Here is a 26,614-nt window from a genome sequence, read left to right on the forward strand (position 1 = left end):
CCTCTGCTAAAAATAGAGAGCAGTGGTTTCTTCTTCTTCTGCTCCGTTAAGTCAGTGTTTACTGTTGCTATGGCGACATCACTTCCGGTTAAGATTTGTAAAGTTCAACAACTTAAAAAACTGTCAGAAAAAAAATGACTCAACACTTTCAATTTTTAAAAGGGCATTTATTAGAGGAACTAGTAAATAAATTGTTCTGTCAGGTTTGGTTATAAAATATATTTAAAAGTTTATTCAAGAAAAAAATGCGACATCTCACATAAACCAAACAATTATAAAAGATTTTGTTTTGTTCTTCAAAATCACACACACAAAAAAACCCTTCTAAGTTGAAAATGTTCATAGTATGGGAATAATTAGAAATGAATACAGAATAAATTGGCTTGTTCTGTAGAGGTTTCTTCCAGTATAAAGGAGTTTTTGCCTGTGGACATTATGTGTGTCTGCTCAATGAAGGATTGTTTTCCCTCGAAAAGTGATACCAGATGCTTTTGTCAAAACTGTTCTTAAAAAACAACGCAAACCCGAATTGCCAGAAGGGGCCAAAATGTTTAAACTTAATGAGCACACAGTTTACAAATAAATCATGATATTGCAAGTGTAAAGGAGAATAATTGAATCTACAAAATAAGTTTTAGCACAAAACTATAAGTTGTGACAGTTGCACAAAGAAGTACCAGATTTTTTTAATTACAGTTTATTGCATTTGCCAACACACCTTTACCAATAATGTTTTGAAATATATGTGTAGATAAAAACAAAACGCAACATTAGTAAAGAAGCATTCAATCAAAATTATCACTAGGTGTGAGGCAAATGTGGATGGTTTCAACCTACCACTCTTTGAAACTCACTGTTGCAGAACAAATAGTGAGTGTGGATCAAAACAAAATGTTTCATAATGTTGCTGTAGCTTAATATATCCTAAATATGTTTTTCAAACTATCCGATATATACAAATAAAACTTACAGTTACATCAGCTGAAGCCTGTGCATATTTATAATATAGCTATCTGCACAGATATAAGTTTTTATTTAAAAAATAAAAAACAAAAAAGGCAAATCAGTTTAATCATCTTCTTTGCTGGAGATGTTCTGCCTTTTTTTGGTCACTCTTTCTTGCGCAGATGGACGTATATGATCCCACTACACAGCAGCAAAGGAACACACACCCAGGCCAGGATGAAGCAGTAGCCAAAGTGTCCTGAAGTCAGATCTTTGGAGTCTGGAAGGATGTCCTTATTGTGCAGTGTGTAGATGAGAGCTGCAGAAAAGGCTGTCAGACCTATGAGAAAAAAAAACAAACAAGTAAACATGTTATTTCTTTTCATAAAGTGCAGCAATTGTAAAGTTTTTTTTTTTAATTTGTGTGACTTGCTTTCATAAACATGCACATCAGTTTGTTGATTCTTGTCTTTGTTCTTCATTTGGAGCTTATATTTATTATATTCATCCAAATTTGCAGGACGTGCCTCTCTTCAGACTAATGTTGGCAGAAGCCTGCAGCTTTTTCATTTATTTTTTACAGATTCACAGTATGGCTTTGATACACAGCTACTTTGCCAGTTTCAGGTATACATGAATAAATGATAAATATTCATACATAAAAAATATGATTATATAAGAATGAGCAGGCATGGATGCCCTGGTTGGACGGTTTTGACCCTACGGTCTATTTTTCACACCCCTATGATTGAGAGAAAGCAATTATAACTCCAACTATAACAGACAGTGCATGCTATTATTTTGATGAAACGTGTGTTTAAACTGAAACTGTCTTGCTCTGATTACATATTTGCCTCAAGAGGCCGATTTGAGAATAGTGGACTTCACATGAGTCACGTTTAAATATAAGTAAAAATGAAACTAAGGCTCTGCTATGTACTTCTTTGGCGGCATCCCTTTAAAAGTACATCTCACGGACCGGCCATATTTCCCTTGCATCATCTTTTCCAGAGTCTTATTATTCAAAGTGTCACATTGTTTCACTCCGCTGTCACCTGCAAACACTTGACACAGTCCAGTGAAGTAGAAGAGCCCGCCCTTAGACATGGTGAAGAGCTGACCCAGGAACACCAAGAAGGAGACGGAAGAGAAGACCACCGAGAGGACCATCAGGACCTGAACAGCCTGAAGCCACTCTGAGGAAGAGAAGCAGGATTTTTTTTTGTTTGTTTGTTTTAGGTGTTGCTATTTAAAACAAGAAAAAAAACAAAAATCAGTTTTTAACAATGATTGCTGACCAGTTTCTTTGGAGGATGCACACAGCCAAGTCCCTGTGGAGTTGTCAAAGCGACAGTTGTACCATAGGTCTGAATTTTCCATGCCGTCCCACACCCACCAGGACTTTAAAGACACACACAATCAGATATGTTGAAGTTAGTGAACACGCCTGTTCAAATGAGCAAACAGTGCATCTGAATAGGACCGCTTTACCTTCTCCATGGTTGCGATGAACAGCATTGCCAGTGTGATGAGGTGCAGCAGGGTGACAAACATGAGCAGGTACGCCATTTTCAGTCTCCTCCTGAAAATAAACAAAGTGGCTGAGATTTCGGCCACCGTGTGAAACATTACACCAAGCGAGGGGATGGCGTGTGCGAGCAATTTACCGTCTGTGTTGTTACTTAGTGAAATCAGTGTTGGCTAAGCTGATGTTTTGCTTTTGAAACATAAAGTGGAAAATATGAGGAGCCGAACAGAGTATACTCTGTGTTACATAAGGCCACACTTCAAAACATACGGCAAGGAGGGATTTCTAAAGACTCTCTCTGACTGGCCTGTGTAAAGCAACAAGGCAAAAGAAAAAAAAAAAACTCGGGTGTAACCCACTGAAATCTAAATAGCACAAAAATATTTACCCAATTAACCTCTCTGCCCTTCTGAAAGGTTGTTTTTCTTCCCCCCCCCCCAACCTCCTCTTCATGAAGGGTTAACAGTCTGTAATTCAGCTCACATTTGGAATTCATTAAAACTGCTCAACTTGTAAAAGGAGATGAGATTAAGAGTCTGATACAAAAGACTTTGGATTCTACACACATCTGACGCTGAAACTATAAAGGCAATAACTGAGACAGCCGAGGTTATTTCAGTCCGCAATAAAGAGATGAAACAGAAGGCATACAGAGAAAAAGGGAAACAGGATGAAATTGCCTGTAAAGATCTGTATCTGAAGGAGAGGCTGGTTTGGGTGGGTGGTGGAGTCACAATTACAGACAAATTATGTCATTACACCAGCTTTCAGCCATCATGTAAGAATTGAATGTAAAACTTACTGAAAATTGTTCAATTTTTTTGTTCAAATATGATAAAAGACAGGTCTAAGGTAGGGCTGTTCCAAGCAGAAACACCCTCCACTGTATGAGAATACTCTTGATGACAGTTTTCAGTCTTTGGTGGAAGATGTAGTCCAACAGAGTGATAGTTCTCTCTTATGAAAAGTCCCTCTGAGTCCTGTTATTGCAATACATCCTGAATTAACATTAAAGAATTAAGGAAAAAAATCTACTCACTCAGGATAATCTTTGTTCCCCTGAACCAGATCTCAGCAGCTTCGCCACTCTACTACATCGTGCCCCACTTGGTGGTCCAGTCTTTCCCGGCTTTGCCACACCTTCTCTGTTTTTTCACTCCCTCCAAAGTTTCCAAGGAGAACGCCCATTTCCTCCGAGCAGAACAGAGCTCTGTTCAGCTCTAACTTGTAGCCTGCCAGTAGATCCCAAAAAAAAACTCTCAAATGAGACCCACCCATACAGGCAGCGAAGGCACATCCACACAACCACATGAGAATATTTCTTCTGTAAACAGTCCTCTACGTGTAATGAGCTCGCTGCCATACCCATCACTTCATGTCATCGGTGGATCTGAGAAATAAACAAGCAGATGCAACATAGCACACTTCTGATGATGAGTAATGAGAGTTTGTTGAGTAGATGAAAAATATCTGGGGTGGTGTTAAAGCAAAATCCTTAAGACTGAAACATGTGAAGGAAAATTAAAAAGATAAAAAAAAAATTCACAAACTTATTAGAGGTATTAGAGGTAAACCACAGTTTTAAAAGCAGTAAAACTGAACATAATGACCTTAGTAAAGCAGAAGGTATGGCTGAGTTGTTGCACTGCATTGAATTAGTTTGCACACATATATAGATGAGAAACATTATTTTATGTGATTTGAGGTGTCACAAGCCTCCTCTGATCATAAACATAGAAAAATATTTGAAAAAGTATCCTTTTTTTCCATTTAGAAAAAGAGGTATATCTCACTATGCCCATCACTCTATCCACCAGTCTTCTCTGAGGCCTTTTCCTTCTCCTGCCTGGCAGCTCCATCTCATCTCCAACATCTTCCGTTGAATCAATCCATAGCTCTTCTCAGCACATGTCCAAGTGATCTCAAACTGGCAGCTGTAGCTTTATCTGTAAACTGCTCAACCTCAGCTGTCCCTCTGATCTGCTTATTTTCAGTCTTGTCCATCCAGATCAGATCACTTCCAATAAATATTTCAGTATTTACATCTGTACCAGACAGTCTCCAAACCAAACACCACAGTATACTTACAGCAGCCTCTTCACTGTAGTTTCTATTCTTCTGTCATACATCAACACATCATTCCTAACACTCATCTCCTTCCACTCTGTACTGATTTTTGTCTGCACTCTCTTCTTCACCTCTTTTATTTGTGCGCGCGCACGCACACTATCCTATTTTACTGTGTAGAAAGAATTAACACATTTCTATGTCGCCCCCTGGTGCTGAAACATGAAGCATTATCGTAAAAAAAAGAGAGCAGGGACTAAAGTATGATATTCATCAGGAATGTATATATCTATGCAAATACATTTTAATATTTATTCATAGTATACATATTTATAAATGTTTATAATAACTGAATGAGCGGCAAAGACAAAACAACAATCCAAGGTAGTTTTAATTGGTAGAAGCGATTTTCTTTTTTAATCTTGACTCATAAATGTAATAATCTTTAATATATTATAACAAGCAATACTTTTATGAAAGTTTTGTCATTTACCAAATCAATTTTATTTGAGATAGATCTCGAAATAATCCCAAACCACCTGTAGGTCGTGATCGCCCCCCCCCCCCCCCCCCCCCCCCCCCCCCCCCCCCCTGCATCCTCGGAATGGTACGGTCCGTTGCCAAGGTGCTACTAGAAGCCAGTGGACTCAGCCACGCCTGTCGCTCCGCGCAGGGCTTTCTCCCCGCTTCAAGTGAGTAAAAACTTTTAGCCTTAACGCTGCATGCACTCTGCACTTCACCGCCTTGGGGAAGTGCGTGTTGCGCTGAGATATTCAGGTATCTCAACAAAAAAAAAAGCTTCGGGAAGCATCCGTCGCTGCTAAGCGGCCAGAGGAAAAAGCTATGGCTGCTCGTTAGCGCGCTAGCGTTAGCTAAAATTAAAGTCTGTAACTTTGAGACAAACTTATTGTCCAGTAAGCTCTACTTCAGAGTCACATCAGTCAGTTTTGACTTGTATTGACATTATTAACTCAACCTGTACAGCAGGCCTGTTCTGGCCTCGTTTTCCCGAGATGGGCTAAAAGAGAATGGAAGAGGCTGCTGTCCTACTAAAATCCTCTTTTGCTCCTCCTCCTCAGACATTTTGGAGAGAAGGGGTTAGCACGAAAACAATGATTTACAATTAAGTGAAAGTCTGCAGTTTGTGTCTACACTTCAAGAAGTTGGACAAGACCGTGTCGAAATATACAATGCACTATGCAAAAGAAAGAAGAATCCCAAGGCACTGTGATGCTGTTTTCTGGATGCTATTTTTCGTAAGCTTGACATTTTGTGTGACCTCAGGTGATGCAAATCTGAACACAAAAGCATGTAAACTGCCCCATCCTGTCAGCTAGCTATTGTAATGTCTGGTATTGTGATTGCAGGTTGTGTCATATTTTGCCAGTGTTGCTCTAAAAGCACTCTCATATTTTGCAGGGGAGCTGAACGACCTGGAAGTTGTCATGGCTGGATTATAACAATGAATAAGTTTGAGGATCTGCTGATCTCTGGCACATCGTCCCAAATTCGAACAGTGCACAATGAGACATCATGTAGGAAGAACTGTGCACCAGTATTTTCGCTGCTGAGGAAAAAACTTCATCTCTAGCAGATGCAGCCTCTTCTAACCTAATGCATGACAATGGATCATGAGGAGGTAACATTGACTGCTCTCAAAAGTCTTGATGTTTTTTTTTTTTTTTGTATTTATGACTATTTTGTTTGACTGCTGCTCTATCAGAATTTTCAAATTTAATTTTGCTTCAATAGATCACTCAATGAAAGGTAAATAATCATATTGGAAATGGCTATTAAAACAAAAATGTGCTCTGAGGCCAGCAATGCATTATTCAATATCAGGATGATGTTAGTTGTCTGCATCTGTTCTTATCCAACTTTTTTCAACGAGATTAAAGACCAGTTGGTTAGATGTTTAAGTACAGCAGACACACGAGACCTGATGCTGAGCTCGTGACAATAGGTTGCGTGTTGCTGGAGCAGCGACGCCTCTTGCAGCCATCTAAAGGCTGTCTGAGTCCTTCTCAGGTTTCAGGCGCTACAAACTACAGTATTGAATTCTGCAACAGGTGCTTAGTGCTGGTGTGCCACTCTGATGACAGGTCCCTATACTATGGTATGTGTCAAAGAGATCCGATTTCAAGGAGACTGACAGTCTTGATGTTGACATTTCTCTTTGGTTGTTAGTTACCAGAGGAATTAAAAATGTTTGTTTTTAGCAACTGTAATGAATTGATGATTGTGCGTTTTTGCAGTATTATGTGGCATAGCATGTGTTCAGTTATGTAAAATTGTATTGTATATTAAAGTTTTGGAAAATTTCACTGTATGTAGGAATACACTGGACTGTTTCTCCTATTTGTCTTCAGGTATGCCCTGACACTGACTGTGTTTCTGTGCGACTTCAGGAGGACGGCTTGCCGCCACAGGCCAGTGCTGAAGAGAAGCAGCAACATCTGTGGCAGCAGCTGCGCAAGAGTGAGGCGGATCTTCAGTCAGCCACCCGGGAGTTGCAGACATTACGTCTCCAACAGGCGAATGAGATGAAGGAGGTGAAATTCTTCTGGAGTGTTTCAGTTGGCCAACTGTTGTGAGAATGTTGTATACACACACATTTCAGAACTGTGTCCAATGACTGAAGCAAATGTATGAATGCTCAGACACTTTGTGAAATGGATACAGCTCCCATTTTAAAACCTTATTGACATTGATTTCCCGGCAGGTGGAGAGCTATGTTGCACACATCCGAGGACTGCTGGAAGAGCGTGAATGCCTGACTGCAGAGTATGAGAGAGACAATGAACACCTGCGGCATGAGCTTCACCAGATCAAACACCAACAAGGTATAATCAGTGTAGAGTTTTTTTTTTTTTCCACTCGTACCCAGCAACTCACCCTTCCAATTATCAGGTGCAGAGTTAGTGTGAACAAGCCAACCAACATGGGATCAACAGAACCTTCTACCTTTTAGAGTTGTCATCAGTTCAGATGCTGATTGTCAGCTGTATGATCAGTGATAAATATCGACCCCACTCAATAATCAAGTTTCCCAGAGATAATTCTTCTGCCCTGTGGGGAAGAGATTTTCAGATACTCAATGCCTCTTTTGATTTCAATCTCTTTCAGTGTGAAATATTTTAAATGCTGATCATGCACAGACAATGTTTCGATGTAAAGAGTTGTAGTTTAAAGTTTCATTTCTTTCTTCTGAGCTACACAACTCTCTGGTTTCTGTGACTGCATGGTTTACGAACAAGATCAACTCCCTTTTATGTTCCAGAGAGTCAAAGCAAAGAGCTGGCTGAAATGTTGGCTCAGGAGGACCTGGGTGAGATGGGCTTGAACAGCCCCAGCGAGCAAGTAGCGTACTTGCTTGTGGAGAGGGCAACACTGCTGGAACGGCTGGAGTCTGCTGAGAGGAGACTGGAGAGTCAGAGTCTCACCAGCAACATGAATGAGGTCAGCCACCTCGAAGGGAATCTCGAGATTATCAGATGATTGTTTGCTTTTATTTGAATGCGATGTTTACTCGTCTACGCAGTTAAAAAGTCATAGATTGTTGTTTTTTTCTCCAAACTACAAGATCTTGAACAGTGAGTGTGCAGTCGTCATTCATGCAAATTAACATGTACTAAACACTTAATGCTAGCTGAGTATTGATAGCACAAGCGTAAACCAAATAGACTGGCTGGATACATCTGTTGTCTGCTTGGACAGGAGCGTGTCTGCCAGCAGATGGGGGAGGAGCTGAGGCAGCAAAGGGAAGACATACGGAGGACGATGGACAGCATGACCAAGGTAATAACCTCTTATTCTGCCCTGAGTGAGTTAAGGGTGTGGGGTGAATTAGGTTTGGAGGCACAAGCAACTAAACATTTTCTCTTCACAACCATATAGAATCAGAGCTGGATAGTTATTTGGTGTCTGTTATGAATGTGCACACACTGGTCTTCCCTCTCAGCAGTGCTCATCACAGAGTCCGTGGAAGAAGCTGTTTGGCCTACGCAGGTCTGGTCAGAGCAAACACAATATTACCCCTGTAGGTTCCCACTTTTCAGGTTTTACTAACCAGCTAACCAATCGACTAACACTGGTGTCGTGTTGAAGAACCGAACCGAGGCGTCACGAGCTTGTTTCACGGTGCGCTGCTGCTTTTCACACTATTTGTTAATATCCGTGCTGCTGTATGACACGTCGGCATTGCTCCGTTCAGTAAAACGTCTGTGAATGTGTTTTCTGCGATGTCCAGGTAGACTAATGATAAAGGTGCTGCGACGCCCAGTTTGCCTCCTTGCATGTGTCACTTCTCCCTTTATGTCTGAAGCTGTTGCACACAGGCAGTCAAAGGCAACGGGATTTATCGAGGATATTTCTATGACTGTGAAAGCTGGGATAAAAAGCTGCCTCTCACTCCCCTGCTCTCTTCCAGGCCTGCAGTGATGATGAATGTTCACCACTATACGCATGCCTCCTACAGCTGCATGTCGGTTCTTTGCATCTCAAGTCTAACTAGCAATTTTCTTGCCTGCTCTTCTCCTCCCACTCTAACCATCCAGGCCTGCTTGTTTTCTTTTTTTTTTTCTTCTCCTTCTTTTCTGTACATCAGGCCCACAATGAGCAGATTTCCCAGGAGCGAGGCGAGCGGCAGCGGCTGGAGCGGGACCTGGAGGAGGCGTCGAGGAGGCTGGCGATGGCTCATCAGGATATCCGCAGACTCACCAATGAGCTGGACGCTGCCAAAAACAACAACGTGGACCCCAGTGGTAAGACCTAAACTATCTATTTCTGGATGGATAGTTACCCTATATTAGACTTTAATGTGATACATTTGTGGACTACACTTACATAGCTTGGTGTTGTATATATATTTTAAAAAAAGCCTCGGCATGAATACCCAGTTTTCCACGGTCTCCCTCATTAAATACCCAACTGTTAAACGTATGAAATGGTTTAAAGTCTGATGAACTGGCTGTAATGTCTTCCATCAGTGCATTGTAAAATTGTGAGGCAATATCAAAATAAAACAAATACCAGTAACAATGGCACAAATGAGAAAAGAAGCATATTCTTTCTAATAAAATAAAAACAATATGCTTGTAATCTCAGGATCTGAGCTTCAGGGAACTGTCCAAGAAGTAGAGAACCTGAAGAAGGAAGTGGACAAACTGAAACACTGTGGTGAGACGGAGGGCCTCAAACTTTTATTAGATTTCATTGAGCCATCACAAATATGAGATGATTTGAGGATTGGTGGGCAGATTTTGAAACTCGATGCTTGGACAACAAATACTGAAGGTTAGGACGTTAAGGATGCAACAGTTTCAGCTCATCTCTGAAAAAAGATGATGGCTGTAGAAAAGATTTAACTCGGGAGAGAAACTTTACCTTTTTTTCTAAGAAGCTGGGCAAACTTTTTATTGTTTTGGTGTTAATAATATTTAATGTTTCCCTGTTTCTGGTCATTTTTTTCCTTTTTTTGTGAAAGCTCAATTTAATTATACAACAAGCAGCTGTTACTCACAGTCATGAGTTCACAAAAGACAAATACATTATCATATAATTGCATATTGTCGGACCAGTCCTAGCAAAAAACTTCTGTTCTCTTTTCTTCTTTTTTTTTTTTCACAGACATGATGAATTTGCAGCGAGCCAAAGAGCAAAATGACGTATTAGACGCTGAGAACAAAGCACTGCGGGCAAGAGTGCTCACTGTGGAGTCTGAAAAGAAGATTCTCCTGGAGCAGGTAAGCATGCACAGAATTAATCGAATAAAATAAAACTTTCCATGAGTTGCTGCAGAAGATCAACACTCTTGTTTGTTTTTTTGCATAGATGACAATGAATGAAACCGCCAAAGAAGATCAAATGGACAAGAGTGCAGTCAGTGAGCTACAAAACAATCCGCCTGCTCTAGAAAAGGATCCTGTTCATAAAAGGTAATATACAAACTGTGACACACTCATCTCACATGCACTCTCTTGACTCTCCTCCTTTATTTTGTGACAGGTGTCACGAGGCGCTGGAAGATGGCCTCGTGCAGGTGAGAGAGCTGCAGCGACAACTCCAGAGACTCCGCAAGCAGCAGGAGGAGCTGGAGGAGAGGAACGAAGAGCTGGAGGCTCTGCTGGGGGAGGCTCAGAATGTCAGCAAGGAGGACAGGCATCGGCACGAAGGAGAAGTGGAGGGGCTGCACAGGAGGGTAATGAGCAGGGCAGAGATGCTGCCAAACATTCCTGATTCGTTTTCTTAACTGGATTGAGGCCGAATGTACTCGTCTTCCTGAACCTGAAACCCGCAATCATTATGTGATTTTGCAGATTAAACATCTGGAGGCAGAGCTCCGGAAGCAGGATGCTCAAGAAAAAATGTTGAAGAATGGAGAAGAGGCGAAAACAACGGAGTCATTTTTACAGTTGGTATGTCGTCACTGAATAATTCATGTTTTCATCTAATGATAAACTTAACAGTAACACAATAAACAATAGAATATCTAATATGAAAGCAAATAATTTATGAGAACCAAATGAAAATACGTTCTTCCTTACAGGTATTTAAACTTTGCTATCTTCTCATATTTTAGGATTTACTGTATATATGAAATTGAAGCTTTAAATATTAGATATTCATGCATTTGTGCTCTATTGTCATTACATATAAAGCACCTGAGAGACAGCAGCCAGGAGAGACTGGCTCTGCTCGAGGCTCGCCTGACTGAGGAGAAGGACTGGAGGAAGCAGCTGGAGTTGGACCTCAGTGCTGCTCAGGCTGCGCTCAAAAAAGATAAGGAGGTAACAACACACAGCTGTCATCTGTTTGTGGTAAACTCTCACTCAGATATGGACCGGCAATCAATTTATAGTCAACAAACAAGTTACCTCAATAAACCAGAGGATTCAGAGGAAGCTTTCCCACTGTGAGACCAGAGTACGAACATCTGCATCATCATGCAAACTCATATTTATTCTAATCAAAAGTACAGTATATTCAGAACCCTGAAAGTTTCGTATCAAACAATAACTGTGCATTATTTTTCCCTTGACTTTTGCTCTTCCAGGCTTTGCAGATAGGCGAGCGAGAGCTGAAGAAACTGAGACTGGAGGTGAACAGCCTTCAGACAGAATGCCAGCAGGGAAAAACTCTTATCAAGAGCCTCACTCAAGTCAAGGGCGAGAAAGCAGTTCTGGAGGAAAAGGTTTGTCACATTTCACATGTCTGTTTAAAACGCTCCAAAAAATCCTGCTCTCCAGTGATGATGATGGTAATCTAGAGATAAACATTCAGTCAAAAATTAGTTGAGGACAATAGTGAGTATGCTGTGTACACCAAAAGACAGAAATACACAAATACAGAGATGGGCCTGCTCCTGATCAACACGCCAAAATACACCAGACTGCATACAAACATCTGAAAAATCACCGTAACCTTTTCACACGTCGGCATCTCCCTGGTTGAAACTATGTGCCCGTCAGGTGGCTCAGATGGAGCGCGCTCACAACAGACTGCAGAACGAGCTGGAAGGCTGCAAGAGCAGCTACCAGATCCAGGAGGACCTGCGGGGAAACAGGCTTCACTTCGACCAGCTGCAGGAAAGAGATGAGCGGCTGACTGCCGAGCTCAGCAGCCTCCAGACAGAACACAACACTCTGAGGTACTCTTCAGCTCAAGCCTATTACTCCTATCTTTCTAGATGAGGAGCTAACTTAGTTTGTTTGTATATGTATTGTTTCCAGGGACGCCATGACCTCTGCGCGGCTGCAGAATGCCGAGCTGGAGGCCAAGCTGAGTGCCAGCGTTCAGGAGAGGCTGGCGGCCGAGGGGGGACGAGAGAGGCTGGAACTGGAGATCCAGCGCCTCAATAAGCAGTTCCAGTGGCATCAAGAGCAACTGTCCTCAACAAAAGAAGCTCTCAGCAGCAGCCAGAAGGCCGAACTGAACGCAGCTCGTACAGAAGCGAGGCTCAGCCCTGTGGACAGGTCCAAGGGAGAGAACATGGCTCAGGTAACTAGGCTGGGATCTATGGGTGGGGTTGTATAACTCATATGAAAATATTGCTTTTGTTATGTAGATGCTAGGAAATTGCGGGCAGCATGAAAGAGGAGGGGGAGTCTCATTCAGATGTCAAAACTGAAGTGTGACACGAAACCAGCACCAGCTTGAGAATCACTTCCTGTTGCCGACTGCCTCCATGGGATTTCCCCTTCCCTTTCCTCTAACGACATAGCTCACACATGTATGTTGTATTCAGAGCTGTCATGTCTGACACAGGAGCTGAGTCACCTGCAGAGCAGGCTGGTGGAGGAGCAGAAGTTGGCTTCGCAGCACCAAATGGCCCTTCAGGCTCAGGTCAATGAAGCTCAGGCACTTATCAAGGTATGTTTGATCACAGCAGGTTGTTAACATGCCTCAAAGAGACATTATGGATGTACATTTTTTTTTTGATAATATGTTTCTGCAGACACTCTTCATTGAAATTATGAATGGGTAATGTGATGGGCTTATTGATTGATAGCAACCGCAGAAATCTTCCCTGGGCATACATGCATTGTCTCCTGGGTCCATCAATATTTCCTATGGCATGAACGTCTCAACGCTGTTTTCATATCCAGTCCCAAGAGTCACTGCTGAACCAGAAGGCAGAGGAGGCCAAACAGATGAAGCAAGACCTGCAGAGGGCCCAGAGCCTGTTCAACTCTGCCGAGAGGGAGCTGCGCTACGAGAAGGAGAAGAACTTGGACCTGAAGAAACACAACACCATCCTGGACCAGGAAAAACTCAAGGTTGGTCTTTGACAACACCTTGACTTTCATCACCTCATCGACTTTTGTAATTCACTTGTCGCTCAGTTTCATGTATTGATCTGAAGTTTACTCTAACTGTTGCGTCGGCGATGCGTCCTCACATCTGCTTCCTTCCTTCAGCTCTGTGCGGAACTGAAGCAGGTCCAGACCAAACTGGCGCACGTGGAGCAGAAGGTCCAAACCCAGGAGAGCGAGTGTGAGCGGCAGCAGAAGAAAATAAGGGAGCTGGAGCTGGAGCTGGCTCGCAACAACACGAACCGCAACGCCACCTCCAGTCTGCAGGAGGACCTGCAGGCGGAGAGGGCCAGGCTCATTTCTGCTGACAAAAAGGTCAGTGTTGTCAGGAGGAGTCATTGACGGATGGCCCAACATTAGATCATTTCCACCATTTATGTGAGCTGCTGTACATGTCCGAATTTATCACAAACTTCATCTGATTCAGTGTTTTGCACCCACTGAGAATGTACACAGGCTTGGCACTGACATTTGTTACTGAGTGAAGCTTGCGGCCCTGTTGTGTTGGAAGGTGGTTGAACTGCAGCAGCAGCTGAAGAACGCTCAACACCAGCTGCGGGTGGAGGAGGCCCGGGCCAGCGAGAGCAGCCGCCTGGAGAGAGACAGCAGGGACCTGTCCGACTCCTTGTCCGCCCTGAGAGCCCAGCAGCAAGAGCAGCACATCACCAGGTGACGCAAACTTGCAGTGTCGCTGAAAACGTAGTAGCAGTCGTAGTTCTTGAATCCTCATATCGTTTCTTGCCATTTCCTCAGGAAGCTGCTGGAGCAGCGTGAGGAGGAGCTGCAGCAGCAGGTGCGCTCGCTCAGGCTGAAGGAAGCCTCGCTCAACAGGACAAACACGGAGCTCAGCCACCGTGTCCAGCAGCTGGACGCCCGTCTGTCCATCCTCGATGCTGAGCTCGCCAAGGCGAGGGAGGAGGTGAGGAACGGCGTTCTGCAGGTCGCCAGGTGACGTTAGTGCTGCAGGCGTTCTGACACGTTACGCTGAAGTTGTATTATTTCAGAGTTTTCTCAACTTTTACAACTAGCTTTACTGCCTGTATATCACTGGATTTATTCTGGCTGCTTAAAGCTGTGGAGGTTCAGCCCCTGCTAATGTGTGCAGTGTGAATTTGAGCCAAAATGTTTGTGATTTTTGGTTAATCCAGACGAAAGAGAGCCAGAGGTCCAGTCACAGAGCGCAGGAGGGTCTGATGGCCAGTCAGCAGGAGTGTGAAAGACTGCAGGGGGAACTGCAGCAGGCTCTCCTTCAGCTGGATGCCTACGTCAGGTAAACGCCGTGCAGGAAGTTGGGTTATGGAATTATTATGGCAGCACGCTGTTGGATTGTATGACCATACGTAGAGTTAGTCATTAAGTCACTGTAAGTTTCTATATAAGTTTCTATATATAGTCACCTGTTTATGTGCTCCACTCCACAAACCAGGAAGTACAATGAAAAGCAGAGTCAGCACAAAACCAAACTGCGTCAGGCCAAGCAGATGTTTCTTAAGGCGACGGCGCAGAGGGACTGCACCATCCAGAAGCTGGAGAATGACCTCTCGCTGGCCTCCAGCCTTTCACACAAGGTCACACATGATGCAGGATTCTTTGATGAATTAAAAAAAAAAAAAAGGGGGGGGGATTAACTTTAGAACAATGCTCGAAGGATGTCTGTGCTCGAAAATTACATATCCCAACCATTCCTCATTCTGGCGGCCTTTTAGGAGAGGGAGCGGATCCACACAGTGCTGGAAGAAAACGAGAAGCTTCTGGAGGAGAAGCGGGATCTGTTGAGAAGGATCAGCGAGGCTGAAGACCTGGGCAGCAAAGGCATGAGGACTGCCTCAACCGTCCAGCACAGGTACATCCGTCCGTTCAGCTCCTGCACCACTTCATCCAGGTTAGAGTTATCAGGCACTGGAGTGAGTGTGAGCATGAATCTGTTCGAAGGGTGAACGTGTTAGAAGTGGAGAACAGACAGCTGCAGGACCGGACGCTGAAGCTCTCCAATCAGGTCAGCTCCTTGGAGCGCGCCCTGAGGAACGTCCAGTCCTACTACAGCCTGGAGGTAGCGCTGCACTCGTCTTCTCTTTAAAGTTCCCGTGGATGTTGTGTCCGTGTCACGTAGTTTTCCACCAATGTAAAATGCTTGTCGTGTGGGCTGATGATAGTTCAGGATGGATCCTATCAGAGCTGATGCTTTATGTTTTAGAGGTAAGACACGTGCAGCAACCTAATGCATCGTGGCTGATCTGTGCTGTGATTAAAAGCGGTGATGTGTTTGATGATAAATGGCTTCAAATGCTCTACAGAGTGCCAAAAAAGTGCTCCCCTCTGACAGCGTCTCTGACGGCCTCCTGCAAACATCTGCCCTCAGGTAGGCAGACTTTAAAGAGCGAATCTCTGTCCGAACTGCCGGTGATTTGAACGCGAGCGCGTCCTCACGGGTTTTCACGCCATCAGTCTGACAGCAGGCGCCTGTGACCCGCTGGACATCCTGGACGCCCTCTGCCGGGTCAAGGCGGCGGAGCACATGGTGGCGGACGCGACGCGGGCGGCCTTATCCACACAGCCGCCTCCGGAGCAGGGGTACCTGAACCTGGCCTGCCCCCTGGCTCCTCCAGCCACCCCCAAAGGCACAGAGGAGCGCTCTGGTAGCAGTAACCAGGTATGAGGAGGAGGAGGAGGAGGACGGCAGGAAAGAGGCAGTCGCTGCGCTTGTTCGCAACAGAAAGCCACCAGATGGGAGCAGTTATGGAAGTCCAAGTATTCACCACTTCCTCCTCAGACAGAGATCTGACCAGGAGAACGAACAAAAGCCAGTAAAATGCAAATAATCCTTGTCAAAGGACAGTAATAATGAACGGAAGCTTCCACTGCAGTTCTGCTCAGGGTGTCTGCGTTGTAGTCTGAATAGGGGGGTTTTCGGCTTGCACTGTATTTTTATCACAGTCCGCTCTTGGAGCATAATTTGATTTATTTAACGATAATCCAGAGGAGTGTCAATTTAATAATTTTTTTATTTAATATTTTATAGCAGTCGGGAGGTGATGCTTACTTTGTTTTTGCAGCCCTCTAAGTGGCACGGTCTTGTTTGCACCAAAATCAGATCAAACCTGAAGGCCTCATGTGACGTTTCAGAGCGAGACAGGGTACTTCCCCTTACTGCAGTCCATGTCAATAAGACATGAGAGGTATTTGAATAATATAAACTCAGCACTTTATAGGATATTTCATGTGTTTACATTCGGGAAATGGCAGCAGAATGCAATAGTATGGTATTATTGACTGACAGTCTTTATGGCAGCGGTTTGATGCCTGCAGTGCCCGTGGTGTTGATTAGTTATGATCTTAATGTGTCAAAAATGAAAAAAAAAAGTCTTAAACCACGTGAGCATTTTTAAGTTCTGTTTTCTATCACGCGTGTGGCATGCCGATGGGAGGGAGTGCACCCTGATGAAGGTCAATGTGAAAACCTTGTGAGCCACTCCAGTATTTCGTCTGCATGTAGTTTGAAAAGCATGTAAAAAAAAAAAAATATATCAGAAAAGCAATAACCTCCTCACATTCTTGTTTTTCTTGAATTGAATCTATCACTTCTGTGTTAGTTTTCCAAGGACGCGGGCCTCTGGCGGCGCCGTCGGCAGAGACGTGGGCTTTGTTCGTGGCATTAACGTGTACGATTGTTTTAATATCGTCCCCCCCTCGGTGGAAACTCCTCAGTTTTGTCTTCGATGTGCCTGAATCGATGAAGTGTTAAACTTTATCCTGCTGCTGTGTTGAAAAAGAAAGTGACTTTTTAAATCATAGGCGACCCAGATTTTTTTTTGTTGTTGTATATTTGTAAGAGCACATTTTTAAACACTATTTTCATAAATAAAAAGCCAATGACGAAGATGTGTTTTTCCTGTCTCATTTAAAAAAAAAAAAAAAGCAGATCTGTCGAATACAGCTACGAATGGAAACCACACAGTCCCCTCTTAATTTATAACAGTCTGTTTATTAAACAAGGTAAAGATACAAAGCTTTTTTTTCCTCTTTTTTTATGTTTTTTTTTTTTTTTTTAAACATTGATCACCTTAGTTTAACTTCTCAGTCTTGGCTGTGCATATTTAGTCGTCTAGAAACCGTATATGAAACCACAATGCAAGACAGGAAAAAGTGTAATAAATCTACGCATTATCTTTTCATAGAGAACATGGGTTAAACAGTTATACAGATTACAGCTCAGGAACTCCATGCGGAAGGAAAACCAAAAAAAAACAACAAAAAATTGAAAAAGAAAAATGCTTACACGACTGAATACTGCAGAACACAATACAGAGTAATGGAGATGGGATGATAAAATAGTTAAGGCTTACATGTAAATAACCGATATAAAACATGAATATTAATAAACGTACAGGTCGACTAAAATAATTACAGTAAGTCCATACAGAAACTTTTACAAAACCCAAAACAGAGGATGTGTATGAAAACTCAAAAATAGGTACTAGAAATGAGTAACATGTTTTACAGTACGGCAACATGTACATTTTCCCATTATCTCAAAAGAGAGAGAGTAAGTTGAAGAGGCAGGGTCTGTTGTTGGCGTAAATGTCTGTTTTCAGGCCAGTGGCTTGAGTAATAAGCTTTTTAATTCTTTTGAAAACATACTATATACTGTATATGTATTTTACATTATTCTCAGTTCCATCTCAAGAGTGTAACGTCGAGCCATAGCACCTTTTCTGAAGCGCCCTGAAGAATACAGGGCCCCCTTTATAAGTACCATTCTGAGGTTACAGTTACAGTAAAAAATACATCAAACAATACTGTGTACAATAAAAAGAATACTAAAAGGAGGAAAATAAAAAGAAACCAGAGGGTTTTATCTCTGCATAAACTTAGAATACAGGCCTACTGAATGACTCATACTGCAGTTTATTTCAAATGGGTAAAGCTTATTAAAGATTAAAAAAAAATAATCATAAGTGGGTTAGAGTAGCTGTACAGAAACTTCACATTTTGGTCCAATGGGAAAATTCATCGCTCGGGTAAAAAAAAAAAAAAAAAAGTTATATTAGCTGAAGAGTGTATTTTAATTTAAAAGAAAGAAAGAAAACAAACGACTGTTGAGCTGGCACTGATACATGTGCAACATATACTTCTAATCTGAGAAAATGATCGCTGAACGTGGAAAGCGGACACACACCAGACAGAGATTTGCTTTTCTTTTAAAACCTCACCCAAGGTTCAAATATGGCACTAACTACCGGGACGAGAGAGACTGAAACAAAAAGCAGTGTTCCTCTGGCCGAACTCTATGATCAACAAGGTGCCGTAGAAGTAACGTCAAATACAGAGTGAAAGATTCTCCAAACAAAACATTCATCTTTCTTCCCTTCCATGTTGCTCTTCTTCTTTTTTTTTTTCTTCCTCAAGTCAATATTACATCTTGCTAATACAATCATGAAGTGTTTCAATTGTCATCCACCGATTGCCTTTCTTTCTAATTTAGATGACCCTGTACTTGCACAAAAATATGAGTTAAAAAAAAAAAGAAAAAAGTAACAAAGGACTGGTAGTTTGTACTCAGTCACGACTCGTAGCTGCCACGAATAATGCCCTTTGGCATTTTCCATCCGACAAGATTGAAACAATTTGAGCCAAAACCGCGAAGGCCTAAAAGTGCTTTAAAGATTATCTTTGGATGTCTCCAGAATACACCCAGCTAATTTTTGATCACTTTTTCCACTTTCTCAATTCTTTCAGGGCAAAATATCATCTGGCACATTTTGGAAACCCACTCCTTGGAAGATGGGGGGGAGGGGATAATAATAATAATAACATTAATAACTAAAGGAGAACCCTAATTTTTCTAACGGCCGATGCATCCGGCGGGTTTACATGACGCTTACGAAAGTGCTTATCGAATCTGACGCAAGACATTCGCTGCCGCTCGACTCCTCGGACCACGTCTAGCTGGACTGTTACATTCACGAAATAATGCTGTGCTCACTGTTGACAGACGGCCCGGGCGGAGACGGATGGAGGCGGTCTGTTGACTGGATCTAACAATGAACGCTTCTGTCAGCTGTCAGGATGCTCATGTAAGCCTTATGTAAGGTGGCCGTGGGTGCGGGGGCCTCTCCGGCTCTCCCCGGGGCCTCCGGACTCCGGATCTCGCCGCCGAGCGTCCGGGGAGCTCTCAGATGAGGGAGATGCGTATGGGGATGCTGGGGGACTCCGTCCTCTGCGGGGACTGGTGGCTCACTAGGTGCTCCACCACTGTGTGTTTGGACATGTGCTTCATAAGGTAGGTCTCCTGCAATGTCACAAAACATCAGGAAAAACAGTGTAACTAGAGGAAAACTTCTTTTTTTTTCTTTTTTCTCAAAGCACAGTGGGAAGGTACTCACTGAGGTGTATGCCCGGCCACACATGCTACAGCAGTAGGCCTTGGCGTTTTTGATGGCATGCGCTGACAAGTGGATCTGCAATGACGCGGAGTCTGAATAGGCACGGTAGCAGTTGGGACATTTGTACGGCTTGTCCTTATTGTGCTGCCTCTGATGAGACTATCAGGAGGAGGGGGAAAAAAAAAAAAACCACATTCAGGCTGCTGCAATGTAGATCCTTGAGATCTCATGGCAGGTGTTTCCAGGCAATCAATGGCGAATCGGTAAAGTGGCCGTTGCGACTGACCTGGAGGTTAGACAGCTGGGTGAAAGCCTTTTCACAGCCGGGGTGAGCGCATTTATACGGCCGGTCGCCGGTGTGGATTCTGCAGCAGAAACACTTTCACTATGGAGACGACTGCGACTTTCTGACTTCTCAAATAGTAAAGCAAGTTCGGCATAATCACACATGAATCAAGTATAAACATAAAAGGATGAGATGCACCACTAAGATCAGATATATGCGTACCAAATATTTACAGCAAATTAAAAACAGACGGAACAGCTCATTTCCTCCCCTCCTTAGAGAGGTGTGATTATCCTGAACCAACTCTCACGCAGATTTCTGAAACTCCTTTTTCACACCTTTTCATTTGTATCACACCTCACAGCAGTTTGTCATATTGCCAAAACCGCAACGTTTATTTATAAATGACTTTATTTCACCTCGCACTTGACGCTTCCTTTCCCCTGCCGATGCTGGGCGGCGGCGGCGGCGGACCTACCTGGTGTGCTGCTGCAGGTGTGACAGCTGACGGAAGGAGTTCTCGCAGTAGGAGCAGTGGTAGGGCTTGATCCCCAGGTGGATGCGCAGGTGCTGGGCCAGGTACGAGGCGTTGGCAAACGTCTTGGAACAGTGGGGACACTTGTGTGGCTTGGCCTCCGTGTGGGACTTGGAATGAATCTGCATCTCTGACTTGGTTAAGAAGGTGAGCGGGCAGACTTTGCATCTTTGTGGGAAAGGGGGGGGGGGGGGAGTGTGAAAAAATACATGAACACAGGTCAGATCGGGGGATTTCAGACTGGATGGATTTCTTCTGAAAAGATGAAGGCAAGTTCTCAACTTTTCAGAAATAAGGCAAAAAAAAGTAAGTAATACTGCTTTAAATTTGCACAGCCCTTCAGAGGTGAATGCAGTCTGTGGGCTCAGTTTTGCAGTCATTACTCCGTTGTTGTCGTTTATTTTTACGAAAACATACTGAGAATGGATTGCATTTGGCAGCGGCACCTTTTAGATAATGGTGCGACTCGCCGACTCCCACACCTCATCAGTGTTTGTGCCATCCATCACTCAGCTATATTTTACCACCGCTGGAAGTCTGTTTGACTCTGTAAATCTGAATTTGATAAGTAATAAATCTGCCTGATTTGTTATAGTGGTGTTAACTTTAAAAGTAGAATTAATTATGAAATAATCATTTATTCATGCATGTCTTTGTAAAGTGGACACCCCTGATCTCGCTTATGGCAACTCATCTTCTGAGACTAAACAGCTATTTTATCTTTTCAAGCTTAGAATTTCTTTGAACTCCACCCCTCATCGGTGCAGAAATCTGTTCTTGTTAGAAGTGTTCTGTGTCCTACCTGTAGGTTTTGCCTTCTTTGGGTGCGACGGTGACACAGCCTTGGTCGGCGAGGATGGGGTAGGGCACCACCAGCAGAGGGCCGGTGGTGTTTTCGGCTTTGATCTTCTTCCTCCCCCGCGGCGCCTTCGGCGGGGGGCCCAGCAGCCCCGCCAGGCCGCCAGCCTTCATGTGGTCCATGCCGGGGCCGCTGGCCAGCCCGGAGATGATGTTCACAGAGGGGGCGCCGCCCAGCCGGTTCTGGCTGCTGGAGGTGGGGGTCGTGGGGGTCAGGGCCTCCGAGGTGCTGTGGCTGTCAGGTCGAGATGAAGGAGCCAGTCCTGGGGGGGCGCCAGAAGAACATTATTACGTTTGACCCATTAAAAACGAGCAGTATTTAAATTCTACATATAGTATTCTTCAATGTAAATTTCCACTCATTTTTAGCTTTTTCCCTGCATGTTTTCTTTACTATCCGAGGCCGTCATTGGCTTCAATTCCACATATTATAATCAACCTCTTTAATGTGGCCTCGCTCAATTTGAGTGTGAAAAGCTGGCCGTTGTAAAGCAGCAAGACGTGACAGTCATTTAAATATGCAGATAAGAACGCACAGACAGTCCTTCCTGGAAGGCATTCGTGGTGTTGTTCTTGTTCGTGCGCAAAAACAGAGACAGAAGGAACAAAGCAAAGAAGGAAGGGAGGAAAAAAAAACACGAACCCCTGCTGATTTTCTCACTCCTAACTTGTGGCCAATAGCTGAGGAAAATGTAAATTTCACTAAATTCCCAGAGGACAGACGAGTATAAGTTGTCCCTGTGAATATCCCACAACGTCTGCAGTGTATAACTATAAAACATTTCGTATTTATAAGCATCCATGTTCACTCAGTTGTCTCTCGGCTGAGCACAGTACCTGAGCGATGATTGACCCGGCCAACCTGCTCGCTGAGCTGCCTCATGTGCCAGTCCTCCCATAAGCCTTTGGCCTTCACCGCCGACTTGTCGTCCATATTTCCCTCTGGAAACGTGTAAGGTTCACAGCGTTATAAACCGGTAAAGCGTGAACGATTTCAGACATTTGCTGCAACAAATCAATATGCAAGGTCCTCGTTCAAAAGGCAATTGATGAAAGAAAATCAACCGCAAACCTTTAAACTGTGTATGAGTCAGATCATTTACTTCACCTTGGAGTTGGAATAAGTCTATAAATAAATAACGAAGGGTTGAGAATGTTTCTACAACACTGAAAATACAGAAAGGTGTTACTCACACACCCACATTTTTACAGTTTCGATGCCTTCCTGTACAGGTTTGACTTCTCAGTGCTATCCTTCCTATCGTTACCTTTTAAACACAAGCATGCAATGAATTTTTTCAAAACTAAAACATTAAAAAAAAAAAAAAAAAAAATCTTGCTTTGAATAGACATTAAGACACATGTCTAAAGCCACAATTTAGAATTCAGTTGAAACAATCAATGGTTATAAGCATTTAAAATGTCATCATTTAATGAGTGGCTTTAGGAGTGGGTGTGTCTTTTCACTTCACTAAAGATGCACAATTAATTATAACTGCATCTATCTACACTTGACAGGTTGAAATGATCTCTTTCATTAGTTTTTAACTCGTAACTCTTGGCATTATCTAAGATCTGCTTTTGAAAAATGAGACATAAAATGAGTTTTCCTGTTAATATATGCAGCATATTATTACGTGACGCGGACAGTATTACGCTTCGGTAGAGACATGAACAAGTTAAAGACTCTACCTTGTCCAGAGCTGGAGGCGGGACGAGCGTGCAGCGCGATGTCCGGCTGCCCGGAGCCCTGCGGCTGCGGGTGGTGTCCCGGCACCTGCTGCGGCTGAGGCTTGGGCACCGGCATGCCGTGCTGGCCGCTCCCGTCCGGGGAGGAGGTGGGCACCAGTAGAGGCTGCTGGGAGGGGGTGGAGGTAGGCGGCAGGTGCAAGGGTCGAATCTTCTCAGCCATCAGCTGCTCCTTGATCTTGTTAATGAGGACCAGGTTATCCAGCTGAAAGGGTTAACGGGTCACGCTCAACAGAAAACAGCCACCGTGTGTGAATGCCATTCATGCCCTCAAAAGCGACACACCGCCGGCACGAAAACACTGACCAGCACAAAGTACACTTTATTTTTTCCTTTTTTTTTCTGTAAATCAATGAAAACAGACTGTGACAGAGTCACAGACCGGTGCTGAATGGCTGAAAACTGACATTCACACATGGAAACAAATGGCAGTGAAATGTGGAAAAAATGTCACAATAATTGCATGTTACATGTGGGCTTACCTGGCCTGGCATGGATGGTGGCGGTGGCCAAAAGTACGGGTTGTTAAATCGAGGCTCTGCCATCCTGGAGTGGATGACATTTATGTGAGTCACATTGAAAAGGTTACATTTAATCATACACATCAATAGTATCACTGTCGGTTTGTCACTCGGGGTGCAAGAAGCGTTTCAGACGTGAAGCGCTGTTGTGAAACTGCCAAGTGTTGAAACTGTGAAATTAAAGGTTTATTTTTTTTATTTGGTGCTTTGATCATCATGCCAAGTTCTGCTGCGCTTCCATCAGTTGTTAGTGGTCACTTTGTGTTAAAATGAGATCGAAGTCGTGAGATTTCTCACTGTCAGGAGATCATTTCATGCTTCCTGTGGTCCTCAGACTGTGATAACAGCAATCTGCAAACCCCTCTCACTGTATGATGCAGGACCACAGACCAGATCCTAAACCTGAGGTGTTGTAACCTCTTTTTGACATCTTTTGTCATCTGTCATGGTCAGAGGGAACCAAAATCAAGTCATGCCATTAGATTTGACAGAGAAACCCATTTGGGGTTAAAAGATTTCCATGCACATATTTGATTGCAATTAGATTTGTTTGAAGACTGACAAACACACAAATATTCTATAATTCCATAACAAAAGATCTTTCAGCCACATCTCTGTCTTCTCAGGATAAGTTTGCAGATGACAGCTGTAGACTGAAACCTCTCCATTCTCTTGCATTTCCAGGGCAACAAAAACAACTAAAAAGCAGGTGTGCAGTTCAAGTCATTTTAATTAATCGAGCCTGGACACAAAAACAAAAAAGTCATATTTGAGAATGCAGTGTAGAAGTGGGAGTTGCACAGAGGCAAGCTAACAGTGTAAAAACTTATAAAATATGTGCTTTATTTCCCTTCTCCAGTGTTGGTTTAAGTCCGGCCTGCTGGGTGAAAAACGTGAACGTCACCTACAAATAAAGGTTTTAAAACAGAGGCGTTAGCCTGGGTTAGCATTAGCCACGTAGCTCTCAACATTAGGCTCCTTTTGTCTGAATTCCTGGAAATAAAGTGGACGTCGCTTTAAATCAGCGGCGAGGTTGGGGAAGAAGAGGAAAAAAAAAAAACTTTGCTTTCCGCGACTCTCCGGACATGTCGGGGGTCCCGGAGCCCCGCTCCGGTTCCCGGGCGGACAGGAGGGTCGAGCGGACCGAGCCTCCCGGTGCCACTCAGACACACTCAGACAGTTTTCTTAAAACATTTCCAGACAAAAGAGAAACAAAAATGGCAGCCTTATTTTTATAAGGCGGGACGCCATATTCTGCAGACCCCAAATTTTTTAGGAGCACGAGCGTGCGGTCGCGAGGAGGCTGGCGGGGATGCGGGGCGGCCGGAGGGGCACACAAAGGTGTGTTTATCATGTCAAAGGCATGAAGGATTGTTTACGGGCGAATTGCAGGTTTGAATAGCCCGGCCTCCTCCACCTCTAAAAAAAAACTGACACTTCCTACAACAACCATGCCCTGCAAGGAAGAAAAAAAACAGCACGGAAATGGGCTAGGCTGGACCCATTTACCGCGACCGAAACCCCCCCAGACCCGCAGCGGTGAGGACTCTTTATCCCCCGCCTCACCTCCACACGGACGCCGTGCCATCTTTTAGCAAATCTCACTTTTAGGGCTGCCCCCTTTTTTGTTTTTTTTGAACCCACAATCTGTAACTTTTGGACGAATCAAAGGGCAGAAATAGCATTTTGTGCACGATGCACGCGTCCGCGAGCCCAGTGCTTACTGGGGACATGCACAGCGGTGAAAACATTGAAATACGTGCAGAAATACCTGGAGTCCTGCGTGCAGATATTGTCTTGCGAGCACGGCTAAAATATAAAAGCTTGATGTTCTTTCTGCCTCCAGTCGGACCACCGCTTCCGGGTCGCTTTGTTCACTTCTGGGTGCTGCTGCTGCTGCTGCTGCAGGCTCAGCACGGCGCACGAGAGAGGGCGAAATATTCTGCTAATGCTGCTCCACATTCGCCGCCAGACGACCGGCTTTATTATTCTCGATCAGCACAGAGGCGCATCTCCGACGGGGCCGATCGTGCTGTTTGAGCCGCTGCACGGCTGAGTTTACCCAGCAGAGGGGTGGAAGAGGAGCGAGGGTGCAGAAATAGCAGCCATGCACCATCGTTACCCAGAAATGTGATCTGAAGTGAACTTCACCGTCAAAGTGCTTTAATCTGCAGCATGTGTAATGATTTATAACTGTAATCTCACAATGAAAAGAAACCGGCAAGCCACATGCATTTAAAATGATCTCAGCACTGAATAGATGAACACCAAAAAGCAGGAAAAAAGACAAGTTTGACCAAAATAGACCCAGATGTCTGAGAATAAATGGTTAAACAGACATCTGGAGTCAGATTTTAAAAAATAAAAGCTCACCGTGATTTCGATCACAAAAAAGTCAAAGTGGATCTATACAAAAGTGCAAAAATTATGACTTATTTGGTCAGAATTAATTTGATTTATACAGAAAATAATCACTGGGAAGACGTGGATATGCAAATATACAGTATAGTCCATTGAAGGGATAGTTTGAGTTTAGATAATTACTGATTTTATATATATATTATTTATTTACTCTCTTTCTCTCTCTCTCTCTCTCTCTCTCTCTGCCTCTCTCTATCTCAGTGCAACGTTCACACACAAACATTCTTAACAGGGCAGATAAATATTCTTAAAGTTTTGAAAAAAAAAATCAATGAAATATTGCCTGGAGAGGAATCAAAGCATGCACGTTTTAGTGAGGACAAGCAGAAATCAAATCTATCAAACAAATCTATTGAATTCAGTAGACTTGTTTTATTGGTGGACTCCCAACTCTCTTCAACCACAACAGACGTGCTCTTTCTCCTCATGGTGCTCAGCAGCCTGATCTCACGCACACTGCGACCAGCAGGTCCAGGTCAAAGGTCAGCCGATGTGGTTGTGTTTTGCT

The 26,614-nt window shown here is 43.6% G+C and overlaps 3 protein-coding genes across 9 annotated transcripts; 1 reads left to right on the forward strand and 2 right to left on the reverse strand.

The window, feature by feature from the left end:
- Positions 1-153: 153 nt before the first annotated feature.
- On the reverse strand, positions 154-3,693 carry LOC115407663 (epithelial membrane protein 3-like). 2 transcript variants are annotated; one of them, XM_030118099.1, is made up of 5 exons: positions 3,513-3,693; positions 2,437-2,546; positions 2,244-2,346; positions 2,001-2,141; positions 154-1,285 (listed from the first exon to the last, which is right to left on the reverse strand). In XM_030118099.1, exons 2-5 carry the CDS (start codon positions 2,512-2,514, stop codon positions 1,110-1,112), a joined length of 498 nt encoding a protein of 165 aa, XP_029973959.1. In that variant the 5' UTR covers positions 2,515-2,546; positions 3,513-3,693; the 3' UTR covers positions 154-1,109. The 2 variants fall into 2 exon arrangements, with proteins under 2 accessions (XP_029973959.1, XP_029973958.1); XM_030118098.1 differs by having other exon boundaries at positions 2,437-2,527; positions 3,513-3,691.
- A 1,480-nt stretch (positions 3,694-5,173) lies between these two features.
- Positions 5,174-17,206, forward strand: ccdc30 (coiled-coil domain containing 30). 5 transcript variants are annotated; one of them, XM_030118362.1, is made up of 28 exons: positions 5,174-5,232; positions 5,960-6,179; positions 6,910-7,092; positions 7,263-7,383; positions 7,821-7,999; positions 8,258-8,338; positions 8,502-8,579; positions 9,147-9,303; positions 9,647-9,718; positions 10,169-10,284; positions 10,373-10,476; positions 10,547-10,739; positions 10,858-10,956; positions 11,200-11,328; positions 11,595-11,732; positions 12,010-12,188; positions 12,271-12,538; positions 12,806-12,910; positions 13,147-13,317; positions 13,459-13,668; positions 13,865-14,022; positions 14,107-14,272; positions 14,502-14,623; positions 14,780-14,921; positions 15,060-15,196; positions 15,286-15,403; positions 15,648-15,712; positions 15,799-17,206. In XM_030118362.1, exons 2-28 carry the CDS (start codon positions 6,159-6,161, stop codon positions 16,007-16,009), a joined length of 3,723 nt encoding a protein of 1,240 aa, XP_029974222.1. In that variant the 5' UTR covers positions 5,174-5,232; positions 5,960-6,158; the 3' UTR covers positions 16,010-17,206. The 5 variants fall into 5 exon arrangements, with proteins under 5 accessions (XP_029974222.1, XP_029974224.1, XP_029974225.1 ...); XM_030118364.1 differs by having other exon boundaries at positions 8,505-8,579; XM_030118365.1 differs by having other exon boundaries at positions 6,949-7,092.
- Positions 17,207-18,677: 1,471 nt separating this feature from the next.
- Positions 18,678-25,572, reverse strand: znf362b (zinc finger protein 362b). 2 transcript variants are annotated; one of them, XM_030118369.1, is made up of 9 exons: positions 25,457-25,572; positions 23,647-23,710; positions 23,108-23,342; positions 22,253-22,357; positions 21,360-21,678; positions 20,501-20,725; positions 20,023-20,101; positions 19,737-19,895; positions 18,678-19,642 (listed from the first exon to the last, which is right to left on the reverse strand). In XM_030118369.1, exons 2-9 carry the CDS (start codon positions 23,707-23,709, stop codon positions 19,526-19,528), a joined length of 1,302 nt encoding a protein of 433 aa, XP_029974229.1. In that variant the 5' UTR covers position 23,710; positions 25,457-25,572; the 3' UTR covers positions 18,678-19,525. The 2 variants fall into 2 exon arrangements, with proteins under 2 accessions (XP_029974229.1, XP_029974228.1); XM_030118368.1 differs by having other exon boundaries at positions 23,108-23,369.
- Between the last annotated feature and the right edge of the window lie 1,042 nt (positions 25,573-26,614).

The sequence above is a fragment of the Salarias fasciatus genome, chromosome 20, assembly GCF_902148845.1.
Source record: "Salarias fasciatus chromosome 20, fSalaFa1.1, whole genome shotgun sequence".
In the NCBI taxonomy this organism is placed as follows: domain Eukaryota; kingdom Metazoa; phylum Chordata; class Actinopteri; order Blenniiformes; family Blenniidae; genus Salarias; species Salarias fasciatus.

Bases quoted from the DNA above. Each gene is read 5' to 3' on its own strand.
- LOC115407663 (XM_030118099.1), bottom strand. From the start codon at position 2,514: ATGGCGTACCTGCTCATGTTTGTCACCCTGCTGCACCTCATCACACTG. The intron at 2,347-2,436 runs GTAAAGCGGTCC...GTGTCTTTAAAG, and splicing joins TCATCGCAACCATGGAGAAG to TCCTGGTGGGTGTGGGACGG. The intron at 2,142-2,243 runs GTCAGCAATCAT...TCTCTTCCTCAG, and splicing joins TGCATCCTCCAAAGAAACTG to AGTGGCTTCAGGCTGTTCAG.
- ccdc30 (XM_030118362.1), top strand. From the start codon at position 6,159: ATGACAATGGATCATGAGGAG. The intron at 6,180-6,909 runs GTAACATTGACT...ATTTGTCTTCAG, and splicing joins TGACAATGGATCATGAGGAG to GTATGCCCTGACACTGACTG. The intron at 15,713-15,798 runs GTAGGCAGACTT...TCACGCCATCAG, and splicing joins CTGCAAACATCTGCCCTCAG to TCTGACAGCAGGCGCCTGTG.
- znf362b (XM_030118368.1), bottom strand. From the start codon at position 23,709: ATGGCAGAGCCTCGATTTAACAACCCGTACTTTTGGCCACCGCCACCA. The intron at 20,726-21,359 runs GTAGGACACAGA...TTTCCCACAAAG, and splicing joins AAAGAAGGCAAAACCTACAG to ATGCAAAGTCTGCCCGCTCA. The intron at 19,643-19,736 runs GTGAGTACCTTC...GTGACATTGCAG, and splicing joins GTGGCCGGGCATACACCTCA to GAGACCTACCTTATGAAGCA.